We start from the raw sequence: 19,843 nt of genomic DNA, 5'->3' as shown, positions 1-19,843 counted from the left end.
GCTGTACTGTGTCCAAATATGTATTTATCCCAATAAATATGTAGCTTTAGATACACACATCACAGTTCTAAAGCAGTCTTGCTAAGTGTTTCATCTGAACACAGGGTTTGATATGGAATACACAAACCTTTAGACAGACATCAGTAAACAGCAACATTACGTAAACAGCAGCTAACAAAAATACTGAAGGATACTGAACACATTGCAACATGTTGGTGCCATTTTTTTCCACCAGCGTCAGAGATCCTTAATAAAATGTTGTGAGATAAACATTAATTTCATGGCAAGTTGAACAAAGAAATAAGGGTGAGAGATCTGTCAGCTCCTGCATGTTCTCATTCTGCCTGGGGACATATGCAGGTAGAGCAAATACATTGTCTTCTTCTTCTTCTTCTTCCCAGCTGCACAAGTTTCTACTCTGGACTTCTTTGTTTGTTACTTTTGTCTTATCGCATCAAGTCACTTGCTTGACTTAAGCCTCTGCTGCAGAAGAACCTTCATGTCCAGCAGTGCATCTTCGAAGAACCGTGTTAGTTTGGTGGCGTTAGTTTCTTCACAGCTGTTGAAAGCCGTTACAGCCAAGTTGATGTGGTCGTCCATTGGGTTGTAACAGACGCCATAACCGTCCGGCACCATTGGCCCAAAGCACATATAGCAGTCCGTCTTTGAACCGACCTAAAAAGTCATAAGGTCATAACTGTAAATTTATCATAACCTACACCTGGATACATAATTCATTTGTCTGATCAGCTTCATGTGCAATTTAAGAAATCATGACCAACAGTGAATGTGGGAATCTAGGAAAGGATACAATAGGTGGAATAGATTTCTGTTTAATCATTTTCACCCACAGTTGCAGAAACACTACCTACAATACCTAACATGACAAATAGTGAGATGGAAATGGCCGGACATGGATTGTGAACAGACTTTTCTAGCTATTTTTAGAGCAGCTCAATCATGCATGGTTCAGATCTTCAACCCAAATAAGAGAAAGAAAAACACATACTTGGCTGGTGAAGAGATTGAAGTGCATGGCAACAGCATAAGAAGTATCCATGAAGATTTCTGGGAGAGAAGTCAGATCCTCAATGCCTTGCATCTTCAGCCCCAGCAGATGTCTGTCTATAGCCTGCCCGTGAATGGCCTGAGTATTGATAGATTATATTCCAGAGATTCAGCTCACTCTGTCAGTTCATTTACAATATTTTTGTTTGAAAAAAAAATCCCAACAGTCCATTATTATGTCCATTTTTTGACTCCTACCATATGTGTGTAATTTCGATGAGCGTCGATGGCCTTCTCTAGCAGCGCCACTTTCTCTTCGTTCTGCCAAAGAGTTACACATAAGTGTCAAGTAATAACTGCCGAATTTATTCGAATGTCACCTACAGTATTAATACAGAAGATCTCAACATCAAGGTGATCAATTAAATCTGTTTTATGGTTTATTACATTTACCACGGCTCTGTTGAAATCTCGAATCTGATTGGTCAGAAAGTGCTTGTTAAATTTCTAGAACAGCTGCAGTGGCAAGAAAGAGTTCAGACTCCAAGATTTATTTTCATCGTTATTCATTGATATATTTCCATAGTAACAGCTTACACAGTGAGTAGTATTGCGAACGCACCATTAAAAATGTGTGAAATCACTGATATAGTGCAGTTTTCTGTTAGGGAAATAAACTATTTGCAATGGTATAAGAGTAATAAAACAAATTAGGGTGTGCTGTTACAGGAAAATAACTAACTTTGAGGTGGGAACCTAAGATCATGTCAGTCCACATCATTACAGGTTACTGATTATTTTCTTACATCATGCTCATTTTTTTTACTTGTTAAATAATCATTATTGTTGCTTAAGATAGAACAAAAAAGCACTGAAACAGAAACATTTTAATCAAGAGTTCCACCGGAGCTTTTTGAATTAAGGACGCTGAGGGGCATGGTGGCTTAGTGGTTAGCACGTTCGTCTCATACCGCCAGGGTTGGGGGTTCGATTCCCGCCTCCGCCTTGTGTGTGTGGAGTTTGCATGTTCTCCTCGTGCCTCGGGGGTTTCCTCCGGGTACTCCGGTTTCCTCCCCCGGTCCAAAGACATGCATGGTAGGTTGTTTGGCATCTCTGGAAAATTGTCCGTAGTGTGTGAGTGCGTGAGTGAATGAGAGTGTGTGTGTGCCCTGCGATGGGTTGGCACTCCGTCCAGGGTGTATCCTGCCTTGATGCCCGATGACGCCTGAGATAGGCACAGGCTCCCCGTGACCCGAGGTAGTTTGGATAAGCGGTAGAAAATTAATGAATGAATGAATGAATGAATGAACTTATGTTGCTTTAATTCTTTATCCACAGCAGGATATTTGGATGATAAACCCATTAAACCTGTAGATAAAACACTCCTATTATCTTGGCTTTTTTTTTTATCTTAGATCTAGTTACTCCCGAACAAAATAAATATACTGTTACAAAATTCGTTTCAATGATCGTTCTACTGCTTATTCGGGTATTTTAGATTAAAATAGAGCAAACTTCTTGTCTAAAGCCTTGGCAAAGCTATAAATACTGTTTGGTGTATACGTTATGTAAGGGATGTTATATTACAAGCATCCTGCTTATTTTTGCCTGACCTGTTTGGACTTGTCATCCATGGCTTGTACGAATTTGAGCGACTCAGTGGAGGTGGAGCGGATGGCCTCTGTTCTGCCCAGTTTAAACATACGTAGGGATGCGCTCTCATACGTAGCGCAACAAACGCCGTAGATCCTAAAGCAACAACAAACCAAGGATCAAACGATTATGAAATATACATCCGCTCACACGACGTTTAATTAATATTTCATGGTGATGGCAGCTGTTTGTTGCAGGTGGCACCTTGACACACCTGTAATATGCCAGCTGGAGGGCCATTTGGATGAAGGCGTCTGGGCGCATTTTACTCGACTTTAGGTATTTCCTCCCATAGTGAGAGAAGTTGAGCACTCGCACGTCCAGGTCATGCACCATTCTGCAAAACAGATGAATTACAACACATGAATGTTTTATTGGGAAATGGATGGAGTGCTTTCATATTCAAATCTGCTCTAGATTGTCACGCATGATGACAAGCGCTCACATGTTCATGTTCTGCTTGGCTTTCTCAATGTCCTTTTTAATTTCAGGTGTGATGTTAAAGCGTAGCTTCCGTGGCATGGGCAGTGGAATCATCGGAGTTCGCACCATCTCAGTTTTCTTCCTGTTACAAACAAGTCAAAGACTTTTTTTAAATCTAATTAATATGAATAAAAATACAAATTCTATCTTAACCAATTTCATGTCCATGCATTTGTATTTTGTAAAAATGTAAATAGAATAACTTAGAAATAACTATATAGTAAAACTGTTATAATATAAATTTCTGTTAGTGCTTCTATACATAATCGACGAGTTTCTTTCCGTCTTGCAACGAATTACATTAAAGAAGTATCAATAATTCTGAATGCCCACATATCTAGCTGCAACTACAATGTTACAGCAATTTCTTATTTATTGTTAATGGATTACAGTGAATCAAAGGAATAGTATGTGGTGTATTTTTACTGAAAAGATCAGTAAAAAAAAAAGTCTAAATCCAGTACAAGTCTAGAGCAGCAAGTCTTGGACACCAAACATATCTCAGCTGATTATTTATACTGTTTATGAAAAGGTTGGGCAAATCGAAGCCCTTTGCTAATCGCGGTTTGTCAACGATTGAGACTTTTCATGAAACCTCTTCAAAAATTAAATAAATATTCATTCATTCATTCATTCATTCATTCATTTTCTACCGCTTATCCGAACTACCTCGGGTCACGGGGAGCCTGTGCCTATCTCAGGCGTCATCAGGCATCAAGGCAGGATACACCCTGGACGGAGTGCCAACCCATCGCAGGGCACACACACACTCTCATTCACTCACGCAATCACACACTATGGACAATTTTCCAGAGATGCCAATCAACCTACCATGCATGTCTTTGGACCGGGGGAGGAAACCGGAGTACCCGGAGGAAACCCCCCAAGGCACGGGGAGAACATGCAAACTCCACACACACAAGGCGGAGGCGGGAATCGTACCCCGACCCTGGAGGTGTGAGGCGAACGTGCTAACCACTAATCTTTAACCCTTAAATAAATATCTCCTTCCATAAAAAATTTAAGCTATAAAATTATAAAATAATTTTACAAAATATTAATCAAAACTTTTTAAAATTTTAAACTTTTAAAATGTATTTATTTATTTTTATTCTCATTTATTTTTATTATTTTTTTTTTCTGTTTCTATTTTTTTCCTGTAAAGCTGCTCTGAGACAATGTGGATTGTTGAAAGCGCTATACAAATAAATTGAATTGATGTGAATTGAATTACACATGAAATGGATTCTGCCTTACATATATTCCACCACGTGGTCCACAAGAAACACAATGGGCGGTCCTTCGGCAGGAGCGTGCTCATACGTCAGTCCACACGATCCATCTTCGCCTACTATAAACTGTGGAAAAGAAAAATGACACCATAAACATTAACCAGCTGTCTTCCCAAAGCAGCGTGTTTATACAAAGGCATGCTATTAAAACAGTTCAGAACATGTTTCCAAAATATTTAAGTGGTCACAAAAAACAGTATACTACGATATTTATACAGATGTCTTGATTTTTTCGGTTTTTAGTTTACTAAAATTAACTAAACATGTTGATGAACTGGTTTATTTTAAATCAGATTATTCTAGTTTGTATGTGTAAACGGACATACATAGAAGACTACTGTGTGTGTGTGTGTGAGAACTCCATCACAAACCTGTAGTGTTTTATCAAACCAGCGGTTCCCACTGTTCCAGCGGCTTCCTCCTCCGTGTAGCATCTGCGCAGACACTTTACTGTAGTAGATATCTTCCGACACACGCGGCATCGGGGCGTCCAGGCACACTAAGAAGATGCTCTTCTGGATCTCCCGTACTGACTCTTTATTTGTTTTGTCTGTGGAACAAACACCACGAAACTTCATGTAAATTGCAAAACATGGAATTAAGCTAAGTGAGCTAAGCAGGAATTCTTTTTGATCACCCTTGATGAGGTTGTTGTAGGCTTTGCCCCAGGTGTTGCGATGATTTGAAGTGAGAATACCGATAGGCTCTTTGTTGGACTGTAAAGAAGAATTCCAGATCTTTTCCAACTGCATGTAGAGCTGATCCACCGTCAGTGGCGTGCCATCGCTATTGTATACATCCAGAACAAAAAACTTAAAAGAAAAGAGTGAAGGAGCACAAGTGAGACATATGTACAGTACCTTTGTGATTAGTTGGTTTTGGTGCAGATTTTCTTCTGTCAGTTACCTGAAAATTATGAACCACCGTGATGTGAGTTGGTGTCGTCTTCCCAACGGCGTGGTTCACCACCATGTCTTTCTTCGGTCCCGGTATTCGACACGATGACAGCACCTTGTAATACTGGTCCATGCACAATGGCTGTCCTCCCAAATACTCAACAGGTAGCGTTTCACTGCAACCGGACATGTGCAAATCCAGTGAATTAAAGCGGAATCAGGTCTTTTCGCTCAGACAATTATGACTCACCTGTCAATCATTTTCTTGAAGTCCAAAACTCCAGCAATCAGTTTGGCAGCAAACCTGCACAGGCAGAACAGACGGTGTGTCTCAAATCACATACTTCCACATGGAAGCAGTCATGGTTAATTCTAGCAGAGTGTCCACATTGGGGAAAAAATAAACAGTGTAGTGGACACAGAACCATCAGAGAATTAAAAAAATAATAATAATAAATAAATAAAAATAAATAAATACATATTAATTATAAATAATATCATTTTTGATTATAGAACATTATAAATATAATAATAAATATTTTATATATATATATATAATACAAATTTTTAAGGAGCCATTCCACCTGATAAAAATACTAAAAAGTACTCTATAGTGCATCTAATTATGTATTTTATACATAAAAATGTTTGTCTGTGTTTGAAGTCCATAAGTTGACAATATTTTTGCAATATTTACGCATAAGGAAAATTGCTCGTATTCAGATTCCATCTATTTCCATTAATTGTGTTGTCTCCCTGCACAGATTATGTAATTCACCTACAAATAATTCATTTCTTTTTGGTTGCCAGATTTCTCTTGAGTAAATGCACGAGACGGGGTTTTTCAATAAGCTTTAGAGGACTAGACCACTGTTTTTGTTTTAAGCACGGACAGAAAACAGTTGAAATGGTGAAAGGTGGCTGAAGTGTAATTTCGCTGGATTTGTTCATACACCATTCGGATATAAGCGTGGTGTTAAAAATGACTACGGGGAGCAAAGTGTGCTTTAAATAGACGTGTGTGTAAAGGTCAGTGTGCAACATAACACTGCAGATATCAATAACATCCAGCTGTATTCTCCAAGAGCACAGAGCATTGTGTGGAGCAGAAAATAAAGCTTTTATATTTGTTTAAATGTGCGGTGGATGGAATTAAAGGTGTGAATTCCCTTTCTATACTATTTTAATTCAATTCAGCTCCTATTATGCTATTTTACGTTCAATTCTACCATTTGTTTACTGGTCGTTTTTTTTCATTCTTTATTCATATGGAACTTTATTCCATTCACTTTGGCTCTTCTTTCATTCTAGCTACTAAACTGTAACCTACTCTTGGGATTCAGTTATACATCTTTTTCATTCTAATCTATTTTAAATCTATTGGCATTGGAAGCATGCAAAACGTATTAGATAGGATTGTATTCCTTGTTTGAATTCGGGGTCATGTCGTAATAAAAATAAAATGAAAAGGTTTGTGTGTTGATTCATCTTATTATAAACCTGATGCGATTATCTGGATCAACATCCATTGCTGTAAAAGGGATGTTATTTTTTTATATTAATGGTGACGTGTTGTGATCAGACATGGTACCTCATCTGTCCTTGGCGGTCCTGGAAGTGCATCTGGGGCAAAACCACACCAGGGCTGGTATAAACTGGGACTGGCATACGAGAGTCTAAGTAGGTTGACTGCATCCACCAATCATAGAGCTGCAGCACAATAATGCAATGTATTTGAACAGTAATTAGAATTTCACTGACACATAATCCAGTGCTGCCTGATCGGCCAAATTCTTTAACATTGTTCTTGAGCTAAAACATATAATGCTGTCGTTGTTGTTCTTTCAGCTGCTCCCCATTCAGGTTTACCACAGCGAATCACCACAGCGGATCACCACAGCGGATCACCACCGCGGATCACCACCGCGGATCACCACCGCGGATCACCACCGCGGATCACCACGGCGGATCACCACGGCGGATCACCACCGCGGATCACCACCGCGGATCACCACAGCGGATCACCACCGCGGATCACCACAGCGGATCACCACCGCGGATCACCACCGCGGATCACCACAGCGGATCACCACCGCGGATCACCACAGTGAATCTATTTGATTAGGCACATGTTTTATGCTGGATATCTAGCACATATAGTATGCGTAGTTAGTAAGTTAGTTAATGACTCTCTTTCATTTGGATACAGTTTGGCTTGGGTTATAATTTCTCAGAATTAGATTACATGATTACATGAGTATTACATGAACTGGTTGATCTTAAATAATAACTAGGCTGAAAACAGTTAATCCAATCGGGCAACCCTGAGAAAGTTAGCTACTTTAGGTACCCAGTTTTCAGTTTTGCGTGCTCTTCTCTCCAGTCCTTTCTGCAGCCTTTCCCCAACACCACCAGAAGACAAGAACTCAGCCACGAGCTGACGTGTATGGTCCAGCTCCTCCTCAGACACGAGCGGTTCGAGTGCAGCCAGGTAACGTTCACATGTCTGTTTGAGGGGTGGCACTGGCAGCTTGGGCAGACCATCCTGATGAGCCAGAGATTGGTCACGGATCTGCACGACTACCACCGGCCTTGCCAAGCGCGTCGGCAATGCCCTAGACTGTGAAACCCATAAAAAAATCCCACAATTCATATTAATTACTTTTACATACAAGTTTATGTAAAGGATGTTAGAAAATATTTTCTATTAAGAGGGAATAAAAGATTTCACTTAAGCCTCCAATAGTTTATGAGCTCATTTGCTTTTTTAGTTTTGCAGCATATTTCAAGTCATATGCTTCACCTGGAAATGTGCTCTCATTATCTACATGGATAGAACGTCACTTTAACCGTATAACTACTTACGTTCAGTAAGAGGGTGTTTAACGTAAGGAAAATGAATACACTTGTAGGTGTGTTGTTACGGACAAATAATCAACAGCGGGTTGATGCCATGCAGCCAAACACGAACTGGAGTTACTGTTTCTGTGAAGTTTTTTTCATTCAAACAGCAAACACTTGAGTGTTTATGCATGTGTTAGCCTAGTGGTTAAGGTGTTGGACTACTGAACTGAAGGTCATGAGTTCAATTCCCAGGTAAACCAAGCTGCCACTGCTGGGCTCCTGAGCAAAAAAAAAAAAATAAAAAATATATATATATTTTTCTGCGTAATTGTTTTACTCCACTTATACCACAACAATTTGCTAACAGGTGAAATATCTATTAAAAAAAACTTATTTAAAAACTTTTATTTACTCACTTATATTACAGCAGATTCAAACAAATATTCCCTCACCGGCCACAATTTCTCATTCTTCTGATGTTTATAAGACAAATCTATACAGCTTGTCATGTTACTGAGGACTCAAAAAAGCAGCAAGTCCCATGTCCTGAAAATTGACTGACTGTTACAAAGCATTTAAAGTTATTACTAAAAATTAATAACCCAAATAAGGCAAATCATGAAACATCAGAGTGCTACATTTTCCAACAATCCTCATTCAACTGAAACGCCGTCAGATGAGCCGGCCGTGTTCAAGATCGCCTGACTTCTGATGACTCGCAATTGGTGGTCATTGAGTCAGCGTTACTTTGCTCCTTGGAATAATGCTGCATTTGTCTGTTTGCACATGACCTGAACTTTTGCCCGCTTTAAGGTTTATTTTGATTGTGTTTTTAATCCACGCTGCATTAGTATCCATTACGTCTGTGATTTCAACAATAACTTAATGACATCATTTTATGTGAAATGATTTGATATTAATAGGAAGATCTGTCCCAGTAGGAACCGCTTCATTAGCTATTTCAAGGTACAAGCTTTAGTTGTCCCACTCACTGATGTAATCTGATCTGAGCAATTCCAGCTTTACAAGTCTAACATACTGTATGTAATCCTACTGTTTACACACGCTTAGCATGCTTGCTTATGTAACCTTATATAAAGAATTCGATCATTCACAATAAATTTGAATAACAAAACATTACTTAAATCTAAAACATCCACATATGTTAAACACTAATTTTCGGTGTTTTAAAGCTAACATGGCTCGAACACAGTATAGTATCGGGTTGTAACCATCGGCTTGGACGAATGTGCTGGCTGTAACTTACATCGTTCATAGGTTTCTAGTAATACTCTAACTCTTATATGTTTCTATAGTAACATCAGGTTTGGAGAGATGCTATTGCATGGATTGAAGCCTAATAATAAACTGACTAAAAATGTCTCTCAAAAATAAATAAATAAATAAATAAATAACTGATTCTAATAACGTCTCCGTATCTGTAAGGAGTCTCCAGTGTTAGCGCTTTTTAACAGTCTATTAAGTTTTCAGCTTCAGAAATGTTTTAAGGACATACTTCACGCATTCCCATTTCATTCATTCATTCATCTTCTACCGCTTATCCGAACTACCTATCTCAGGCGTCATTGGGCATCAAGGCAGGATACACCCTGGACGGAGTGCCAACCCATCACAGGGCACACACACACACACACTCATTCATTCACTCACGCAATCACACACTAGGGACAATTTTCCAGAGATGCCAATCAACCTACCATGCATGTCTTTGGACCGGGGGAGGAAACCGGAGTACCCGGAGGAAACCCCCGAGGCACGGGGAGAACATGCAAACTCCACACACACAAGGCGGAGGCGGGAATCGAACCCCGACCCTGGAGGTGTGAGGCAAAAGTACTAACCACTAAGCCACCGTGCCCACCACATTCCCATTTGATTTTCTAATTTTAATTCTAATTATTTTTTAAAAGAGAAGGAAAAAAAGACAACATTTTATAGTTGCTGTAATGTAAGTACTGACACTAACTAAGTTCTGAAGGCAGTCCAGAAGATTACATTGTGTTTTTCTACAATAAATTAGCAAGTAGAACATTATGGTAGCCTCAGTTGCGGTTAGGGAAACTCCTTTAAATATACTTTAATCAGAAAGAAGGCTATCAAAGAAAAACGATTTCAGGCATTTGGCCTTCCTGTGATCTCAACCATATTTGGATTAATTACAAAACTCAATCAGTTCATCTGCTATTCCATATATACTATGCAATCATCCAGCCAGTCTTTCCTGAGTCTTTCCTGAGATATTATAACTAAATAACTAATTAACTAATTAAAGGATTGTATAAACTCAAATAGAGGCAAACAGATGCAAAAACAAATTCAATTCCTGAGCATGAATGTGTAAGTAACATCTCTGTATGACAAACTATGAGAATCTATTATTGACCTTTCTGTGACTTTGCACCTGCTGTGTCTATTTCCAAGAGCGAATCAGTTCATCTCATGGATAAAATGATTTTTTTCCATAGAAATCCTTCAATGTTCAAGCACTCACTCTTGAGATATCGCACTTTACGAGAATCTCGGACGGACGTACATGCAGTAAACTGGAGCGACAACCTGAAAACATGCTTCCATAGAGGTGGAGGCATAAAAATGATAACTGACTGGTATATTGCTGTAATATAAGAGCAATAAAACTACTCGGGTCTTGTTGATATTACAGTCAAATTCGTTGTGTATCAGGCCATACTATACATACAACAACAGAATGTTGTTAAAATAACACACCCAGTTGTACTAATGCTATCTCTATTCTAAAAAACTAGTAGTACTGGACCTGAAAGGAATCAACTTGACTTGAATTATGAATAAATAAATAAAACCTATACGCAAAGTATATGTTCGTTGACTCTTAAGGCATGGAGCTGGAGCAGGTGGTGCTGAGCAGCACGTTCCGGATGGGGGTGGAGCTTATTTCAGGGCCAGAAATTGTTGTTATTATTATTACTATTATTATTATTAACCTAGATATACCTATACTAAATGCTTAACTTTATAGCTCCGGTGCAAAACTAAGACACAACAAAGAAAGAATTTAAATTTTAACATTTATAATTTTTTTCTTTTCCAAACTTTAATTTTAGGGTTAATACAGAGGGTTGTGGAGACCATGGTGCACCACTAATGGAGCTGCTTATAGTCATTATCATTGCACAAGAGACACGTTATACAGTGTTATACATAGCTGATTTTTGGGTTAGAAATCCAGATGATCACAAACACTCCTAGGTTTAAGCTGCTTGGATTGGTTGCTCTTCCAGATACTGGATTTGTTCTGCTGTTATTGTGGATAAGTGTTGATTTTTATGGTGACTCACCGCAGCTCTCGTCAGGACACTCAGCATGATTTGGACTCCAAAACTCCCTCCAGGTTTATTAGAAAGAACAAAGTCTCTCTGACATTCTGCTTTCCAAGGACGAACTAAAGTTGTTGTCAAACTTCTCGAGCGTCTCCGCCTTCACTCGGCCAAGAGCGCACCGGGTTGCCAGATTGCTATTATTATTACCCTTACCTTCACACACCTCTTTTGAATTTTTATTTATTTATTTATTTATTTTTGCATGTGATAACGTTGTGATAATATTATTTTCGCAATTGCGTTTTAGCTTAGCTGGCCTTAACCTAAAACGCCAACGAACGCAATCTGGCAACCCCGTCTGCAAGGTATATTTATTCTACAGCTATTTTCTTGCAGCTTATGTTTAAAAGCCTAATAGCAGCTGTCGCCTGTGATATAGCACGAAAAATTAGACTCAATGTCTTTTCGCGGCTACAATAATATCGTCATATATAATAATATGATGAAGCACCTAAGCTACATACAAGCACCTAAGATTGCTTCATTCTGCTAATCTTCTAACGCAGGAAAGAAAAGAAAAGAAAAGAAAAAAAACAACAACAACAGCACCACCTGGTGGCGGATCAGTGACTTTAACACTTTCTTCTCTTCAAGGTGCTGCAAAATTTGTCATGTTTGATGGCCAAAGAAACTAGAGAAAATAAACGCTTCGCATATTTCAACTGATTCTGGTTCTGATTCTGAAAGTTTGTGTATTTCTGACCCTGGAAAAAAAAATCATTCTTTTTTAGACCTACACACCCCTTTTTTTGCCTTTTGGTTGTTCCTTGCTTGATGGATATTTGACGAATATTTCTTTAATGGTCTGCCAATCTTTCCTATACAAATCTGTCACATGCTGACCTACAAAGTCCTAGTTTTGTTGTCATATTTAATAAAACATGATAGATATATTTGCTTTCTAATACAACCACATGAATACACGTCACAAAATAATAATAATAATACCAATAATAATAATAATAATAATAATAATAATAATAATAATAATAATAATAATAATAATGTAAATAATAATAATAATATAAATAATAATAATACATGATCATGAACATGATTTTATTAAACAAATATAATGGGTTGCAATGGACACGGGCAAATGAAACAAAAATAAGTTTGTGATTTATACCACTAGATGGCAGTATAGCAATAAATAAATCATCTAAGAGTGTTAAAATGAACTTCTCTAAAAGCTACTAAGCCGTGCTCACGACACACATACAAATACCCATAATGCAATCTGTGTTTGTAGGAAACAGGGATTAGTCCATAGATATCTATGGGATAAATCTGGCTTATTTACGGACACTGAAAAGGGGCTGCTACGGATTCACAGTCGTCATCAAAACACGTCCTCCGTCATGTTCATGCGACTGTCAGCACACACACACACACACACACACACACACACACGTGGCTGCTCGCTTGTGTTTATACTGAACAGGATTTTTTTTGCCATGTTTAAATGACCAAGGAATATGTTTTGGTTCAGATGACAATCGCATATATTGTCGGTGCTGTGTGTCTTCTACTGAGCCCCTAAAACATCTGTAAACATCTGGAAGTGTTGGAGTTGCAGAAGAATTGACTGTGTGCCATGGCTTTGTTTATGATTAACCGGTATGAGATTATTTCAAGTGATCACCTGGCTTGTGTTTCACAGCTTTTTATTGATTTATTTTATTTTTTTTTTAATAAAGAAAGCTCTAATCAGGGTTACTGTGAGTCACTGATACAGCTGTAAGGGTTTTACTTCTACATCACAGTTTATATTGATTTCAGTATCACATGATTGTTCTGCCAGCTTTGTTTCTTTTTCGTGTTCATACAAAATGAGTTCATATAAAATGCTTAATGTTCAATTCAACTCAAATTTATTTGTATAGAGATTTTAACAGTTGACATTGTCTCAGAGCAGCTTTACAGAACTTAAACATAGAACAAAAAGATTATTATAAAGATTGATAGAATACAAACATTCAAGATTAATATTAGATTTATTTAAATGTATTTGTATTTATCCCCAATGAGCAAGTCTGAGGTGACTCTGGTGACGGGAGGAAAAACTCCCTTGAACGGTGAAGGAAGAAACCTTGAGAGGAACCGGACTCAAAGGGGAACCTCATCCTCATACGGGTGACCCTGGAGGGTGTGATTATAAATATACAGTCTGATAAATGTTGTATTGATGAGGAGGTTGTTGTCCTGAAAGACCACATGGAGTTGACATCTCCTCTTTAGTATCACATAGTCTAACTTGAGCTGGTAGATCTCTAGATGCCTCAGGATCCTCACAGAGTCGGCCTCATCTCATTGGAGATCCAAAATCTTCATGGCGCGGAAGACAGTCGGAGCTGGTACAATTTCTGGATGCCTAATGTGGCTTAATTCACCTTCAACCACACACTTTTTTTTGTGACCTTAACACTGCCGCAAAAAAAAATAACAACTTTATTTTGATATATTCTACAAATTGATTACGAATGTTCTAATGCAACCAGATAAACAATCAATAACTCTCACACAAATACGTGCTTTTGAGAACCACTGCTGTTATCTTTCAGATATCTAGGAGAGGAGGAGGAGGAGGAGGAAAGTAAATCAAATGGTGAATCAAGGTCCAAAGCTTTGCTGAGCAAACTCCAGGAACGTGCCAAGGCCAGGGAACAAAAGAGTCTCGCAACTAAGAAGGAGTCAGATGTCCAGGATGTGAAGACGAGTGAACCAAGCGACGCAGGAAAGACTAAAAGGAAACTCGAGCAACAAAAAAAAGAGAAAACACAACTGACGAAAAAGAGGAAAGAAAGCATTAAAGAGCAGGATGCTGATGCTGATGCTAATGACATGCCTGCAGAACGTGCAGATTTGTCTACGAGAAAGAAAAAGAAGAAAAAAGACAAAAAGGCAAACGTAATTCAAGAGGACGAGCAACACTCAGGTAGCTGTGACTCTGCATGTGTAAATCTTCCAGGAAAGCAAATTCATTTCTCTAAACTTTGTGTCTGTTTATTGATCTTTTTGAAGAGTCCACTGGAGCAGTAGATGAGCCTGAAAGCCAACAAACTGAAGATGCTCAGCCCGAGCAGTCAAACACAAGCTCCAGCTTTAAAATCCTGGGTGGATTTGAGAATAAGGCGGTTCAAAAGGTGCCATGCAAACACCGTTATTTCAACGTTTCTTTTCCAGCCTGTGAGCAGTATTTAGGATGAAATTTGTTTGCGATGTTGCCGTATAGGTTCAGAGAGTGCTGCCTAAGTGGCTGGCTGAGCCCGACATGATCGAGAGAGACATTACGAGCAATTTGATCCCTCTTGATGACGTGCCAGGAATTTGTCCTTTGCTACGGAAGAAACTGGAAGCCAACGGGATCTGTAGCTTCTTCCCAGGTCAGAGACCCAGAATTTGTTTAAGAGTTCATGATTTGCTTACTATGGATTTGTTTATTTCACATCAGTCCATTTTTTTAATACCCAGTTCAAGCTGAGGTGATCCCCGCCGTCATGGAGAGCGTGAGTTCAGGTCTTCTGATCGGTCGAGGAGGTTACAGACCCAGAGACATCTGTGTGTCTGCACCTACAGGAAGTGGAAAGACACTGACGTTTGTTATACCTGTCATACAGGTGCGACGTTCTGTACACAATGAGTTTTTATCATATTGACCATCCTGAATATTGTACAGTCTGATTATGTAGAAATATTTAGTAGTGCTGGATCATTAAGAACCTTTAGCAGTTTTTTTGATTCTCATCTTAAAGGTGCGGTTTGTAATTTTTAAACTTGTTCATAAACATGTAATAATTATTTCATTTTAAAGATAACTTAGACGTATCCTGAGTCGCAGAGAGATTTTTCTTTCTGGCCCAGAATATCAATTTGAAAGAATGACATAAAAGAATACAAAAAAATGTCTGTTCATTGTAATTACAATTAGCTGGCTTTTAAATACACTAGTCAGCATTGAATGATTGACATTAAAGTATCTTGATGAAAGTAGGAGGTATTCATAGACTGCTAAGGAAAAAAAACAGATAACACGTCATTCTTTCCATATTTATTATTAGATAGAACAGTTGGCAAAATAATAGATCTTACAGTAATTTTGCTGAGATGGCACTTTAGTACAGGGCTCTAAATTACAAATGGCCACTTTAACATGAACATTATGCTGCGTTTATAAATCTTGAAATGTCATGGTCTTGTTATTCACGGTTAATGTCATTGTTCCAGGTGCTGATGACGCGAGTGGTGTGTGAAGTCCGTGCCTTGGCAGTGTTGCCCACCAAAGAGCTTGCGCAGCAGGTTCAGTTCATTATTTTATTACAGATTTGTTCTTGATCTTAGTCGATCTCTTGCTCGTTCTGCTGTTGTGATTCTTATGATTATGGTTGACTCTTATGATTATGGTTCTCCTCCGCAGGTGTATAAAGTTTTCTGCACTTATGCTGAAGGAACTGGGCTAAAAGTTGTAATGGCCGCTGGGCAAAAACCTTTCGCTGTAGAGCAGGCAACTCTTTTAGAAAACAGGTAAATTATAGACATCGAATATATTCTGGAATTCATGACCCTGTAAAAAAATTCCTCTGCAGCCTGTCGATGGTTTTCCAAGAATATTTAAAAATGTTCCAAAAATAATCTTCAAATAAAATTTGGAAAAAAAGTCTTTTCATGTTAATGTGAAAGGCTGTGCACCGCTGCTTTAACTGGAGACGGGGCTAATGTCAGGGGCAGAAATATATTTTTACGGATGCCTGTAACGATGAACTAATTCATATTGCAAATCAGATTCTTTTGTACATCTGATATCAAGTGAGTTTTAGAAATCAACAAAAACAATTTTTTTCTGGGCTGGAAAAATCCTTACTGCAGCTTTAAAGGTGCCCTGCCACACGTATTTCATTACTTTTGTGGTAATGTTGAAGTTTAACTCTTTAATATTTTTTTGTGGAAATAATGCCTTGGTTACCTTGTTTCAAACCATTCTAGTGTGGTATAGAAAGCCTGCTGGAAGACTCAGCTCGATTTGCGCCAGTTCTCATGAATATTCAAATGAGCTATGCTGCTTGGCTCAGATTGGCTAACCACTAGGATATGAGAGCATGACTATTCATTCACCCAGCGCAATAAGTAGCCTAGGCTAGAGGAAATTTGTTTACAATCACCTCGAATTGCGGCAGAACGGCTTCTTCACAAGCCCGTTGACGTTCAGCCATCCTTGCTGTATAGGAAACTCACTGAGCTACACGAATTCTGGGGGCGCGGTCTCAAGTGGGAGAGCTCATGAATAGTAATGAGCTCAATCATTACGACGTCACACTGACCAGCTTTTCCAATTGACCTGATTTCTCCCCTTATTTCTTTTAAGTGGCTAGAACTGACCGGGGAGGTAACAGGTCGTTTTCAAATTCACGACACAACACAAACACATATGGACCGAACACATATCAAAAAATCCAAGTAAAAACTTGGTTTTGTGTGGAAGGGCACCTTTAATCTAAATGTCATGGACGTGCTCTCAGGTTTTCGCCTGTTAAATTAGCGGTTTTTGTAGAACAATGACACAAACTCTCACATGTTGCCTGTTTGTTCAGAGGGGGCGTCAGTCGGAGTTTGGCAGATATCGTCGTGGCAACGCCGGGGCGTCTGGTGGATCACATCAACAAAAACCATGGTTTCAGTCTTCAGCAGCTTCGTTTTCTGGTGAGGATCATTCAACAAGCTTGATGATCTGATATTTAGTTTTTTCTTACAATTTTTTTTATTAAGATCATAGACGAGGCAGACCGAATGATTGACAGCATGCAGCAGGCTTGGCTCAATCAGGTCATCAAGGCTGTGTATAAAAGTGGGCGTGACTCAGGGGTGTCAATCTTTAGGCGGGTGGAACCTGGACCAATTACAGTGGCGAGGTAGGACCTTGTATGTAAAGTTTCCTTTCCTGGTGATAACGTTACAGAATATTAATATTAATGTTTTTTGTATTTGTGTGTCTAAGTCTGTCTCCGCCACAGATGCCGCTACAGAAGTTGCTCTTTTCGGCCACTCTGACGCAAAACCCGGAGAAACTGCAGCAGCTGGGCCTTCACCAGCCTCGTCTCTTCAGCTCCACACACGGCTCAGCAAGCGAAGAGAGATTTAACTTCCCTCAGGGCTTGACTGTACGCTTCAGCCAAACATCTGTACCATGCACACACAAACACACACTCTTACACACTTGTGTTCACTGTTATTTGCAGGAGTACTACGTCTGCTGTACGCTGAGTAAGAAGCCGCTTCTTATCCTACACTTCCTGTTGCGTCTGAAGTTCAATCCTGTTCTGTGCTTCACAAACTCAAGAGAAGCGGCACACAGGTAGCAGTGACACACAGCACAGAGCTGACACACACTGACTGAGGTTATAGGTTACACTGGCAAAAAGTCTCATTTATACACAACACAATTAGAGATAGTCACGTCATCTAAAGTCATTTCATAAGGAAGTTGTTCCAAGTCTTTAGAAACGTACTTTAACTTGCTGTGGAACTCTCCTCTGTCTCATTCTGTCTTTCTTGGTATGTCTCTCTCCATCTCTGTAATTTTTCTTCTGTTTCCTTTTCTCTGTATCTCCTTGTCTTTTTCTTTTGTCTGTCTGCCGTGCACTCTCTCTCTCTCTCTCTTCCCTCTCTCTGCCTGCCTCACTCCATCTTTCTCTCTCTTTTTTCCTCTCTCTGTCTGCCTCACTCCATCTCTCTCTCTCTCTCTCTTTCCCTCTCTCTGTCTGCCTCACCCCGTCTCTCTCTCTCTCTATCTCTCTCTCTCTCTCTCTCTCTATTTGTCCCTCTCTCTGTCTGCCTCCATCTGTTTCTCTTTCTCTCTCTCTTCCCCCTCTCTATCTTATTCTCTTTCTCTCTCCCTCTAACCCCCTCCCCTTCCCCTCTCAGACTCTTTTTACTGGTGAAGCTTTACGGTGGTGTGAAAGTGGCAGAATTCTCCTCCAGACTTTGTCCTAGCGAGAGACAGAAGACTCTGAAGAATTTTGAACAAGGGAAAATCCAGCTGTATGTTTTTATTTCGTCTCTAAATGTAAATCTAATTATGCACGGATTCCTGCATACGAACTCCTAGTAATTCAACGTTTTTTTCCGCTCCTGCAGGTTGATCAGCACCGACGCTGCGGCCAGAGGAATCGATATTAACGGAGTTAAATGCGTCATTAATTACGACGCTCCTCAGTACATCAGGACGTACATTCACAGGCACGATTACTGCTTTATCATCCGTTCATGTCTCAGATATTCTGTTTAAACAGGAAATTGCAGAAACGAACCTGAAGTCTTCTGAGCTTGTTAAACTGTTGTGTCTGTGTTTCAGGGTGGGAAGAACAGCGAGAGCTGGGAAGGCAGGTGCGGCATTCAGCTTCGTCTTAGGAGTACAGGTGAAAATTATTCTACACATAAAAGTCAGTTCTTTTCTGTGGATTACACAAGTTAGGACAGTGATTACAAAAAGGCATGCATGTGTACAGGAGGAGAAATTTGTAAAGATGGTCCGGGACGCCGGCAGTCCGAGTCTACAGAAGCAGACTGTAAAACCAGAATGTCTCACAGGGATGGAGAGCCGCTATGAAGATGTCTTATTCGAGCTGGGCCGGGTTATAAAGGTAAAAGATTTTATCACTGATATTTTATAAAATAAAGACTTAAATATTTTTATGACATTTATTTTATTAAACACTCTGGATTATTTATTCATGATAATTTTATACTAATTTATTATTATTATTATTATTATTATTATTATTATTATGTAAGAATTTTCAACATATCTAACTGTTTGGGTTTTTTTTTTGCATTTTTTTCCAAGGAGGAAAACGATCAGAAGCGTTTCTGAGTAACCAGATGCAAGAGTAAATATTTTTCTCATTGTACCGTTTTGTTCCTGTTCAGAATTTAAATTTTTCAATAAAAATGAAAAATTATGTTTATGTTGACTTTGTTGTTGAAGTTTGTACTATCCTCAATATACCACAATACCATTTTTATTTTATTTTTCCACATTAGTGGTTTACTCTATATTCCCTACAAGCTGCATTGCACTATATGGAATCACTGCTTTAGTGTTTAAATGATGCAGCCTTTGCATTTGTGAAGTAGAAAATATATTCTGGGATATAAAAAGGAAGACATCTCTGCCTAATACATGCAGTCTGATCTTATAAGCATAATGAGTCTGCAGTTATATACTAGTTTGCTCCAGGGAACTTTTAGAACTGTATGGAATTCCGGCTCTTTAAGGTGAGACAGAGATCAT

General features: G+C 39.0%; 2 protein-coding genes across 2 annotated transcripts; one reads left to right on the top strand and one right to left on the bottom strand.

The window, feature by feature from the left end:
* Positions 1-4: 4 nt before the first annotated feature.
* zgc:154046 (Carnitine O-acetyltransferase-like) lies at positions 5-11,728 on the bottom strand. Its single transcript, XM_060880763.1, has 14 exons — positions 11,515-11,728; positions 7,683-7,952; positions 6,924-7,042; positions 5,583-5,636; positions 5,343-5,508; positions 5,074-5,248; positions 4,808-4,986; positions 4,402-4,502; positions 3,107-3,226; positions 2,876-2,998; positions 2,622-2,757; positions 1,267-1,329; positions 1,010-1,147; positions 5-675 (listed from the first exon to the last, which is right to left on the bottom strand). The coding sequence occupies exons 1-14, from the start codon at positions 11,539-11,541 to the stop codon at positions 460-462; spliced, it is 1,887 nt and encodes a 628-aa protein (XP_060736746.1). The 5' UTR covers positions 11,542-11,728; the 3' UTR covers positions 5-459.
* A 1,200-nt stretch (positions 11,729-12,928) lies between these two features.
* On the top strand, positions 12,929-19,517 carry ddx51 (DEAD (Asp-Glu-Ala-Asp) box polypeptide 51). Its single transcript, XM_060882242.1, has 16 exons — positions 12,929-13,176; positions 14,121-14,494; positions 14,581-14,702; positions 14,792-14,942; positions 15,031-15,176; positions 15,784-15,855; positions 15,974-16,080; positions 17,145-17,253; positions 17,320-17,462; positions 17,549-17,711; positions 17,790-17,905; positions 18,475-18,591; positions 18,688-18,789; positions 18,905-18,968; positions 19,059-19,193; positions 19,397-19,517. The coding sequence occupies exons 1-16, from the start codon at positions 13,154-13,156 to the stop codon at positions 19,421-19,423; spliced, it is 1,971 nt and encodes a 656-aa protein (XP_060738225.1). The 5' UTR covers positions 12,929-13,153; the 3' UTR covers positions 19,424-19,517.
* The last annotated feature ends 326 nt before the right edge of the window (positions 19,518-19,843 follow it).

This window comes from Tachysurus vachellii, chromosome 11 (genome assembly GCF_030014155.1).
Source record: "Tachysurus vachellii isolate PV-2020 chromosome 11, HZAU_Pvac_v1, whole genome shotgun sequence".
In the NCBI taxonomy this organism is placed as follows: Eukaryota; Metazoa; Chordata; class Actinopteri; order Siluriformes; family Bagridae; genus Tachysurus; species Tachysurus vachellii.
The sequence above is the reverse complement of the archived record's forward strand: the minus strand, read 5'-3'. Positions and strand labels throughout refer to the sequence as shown.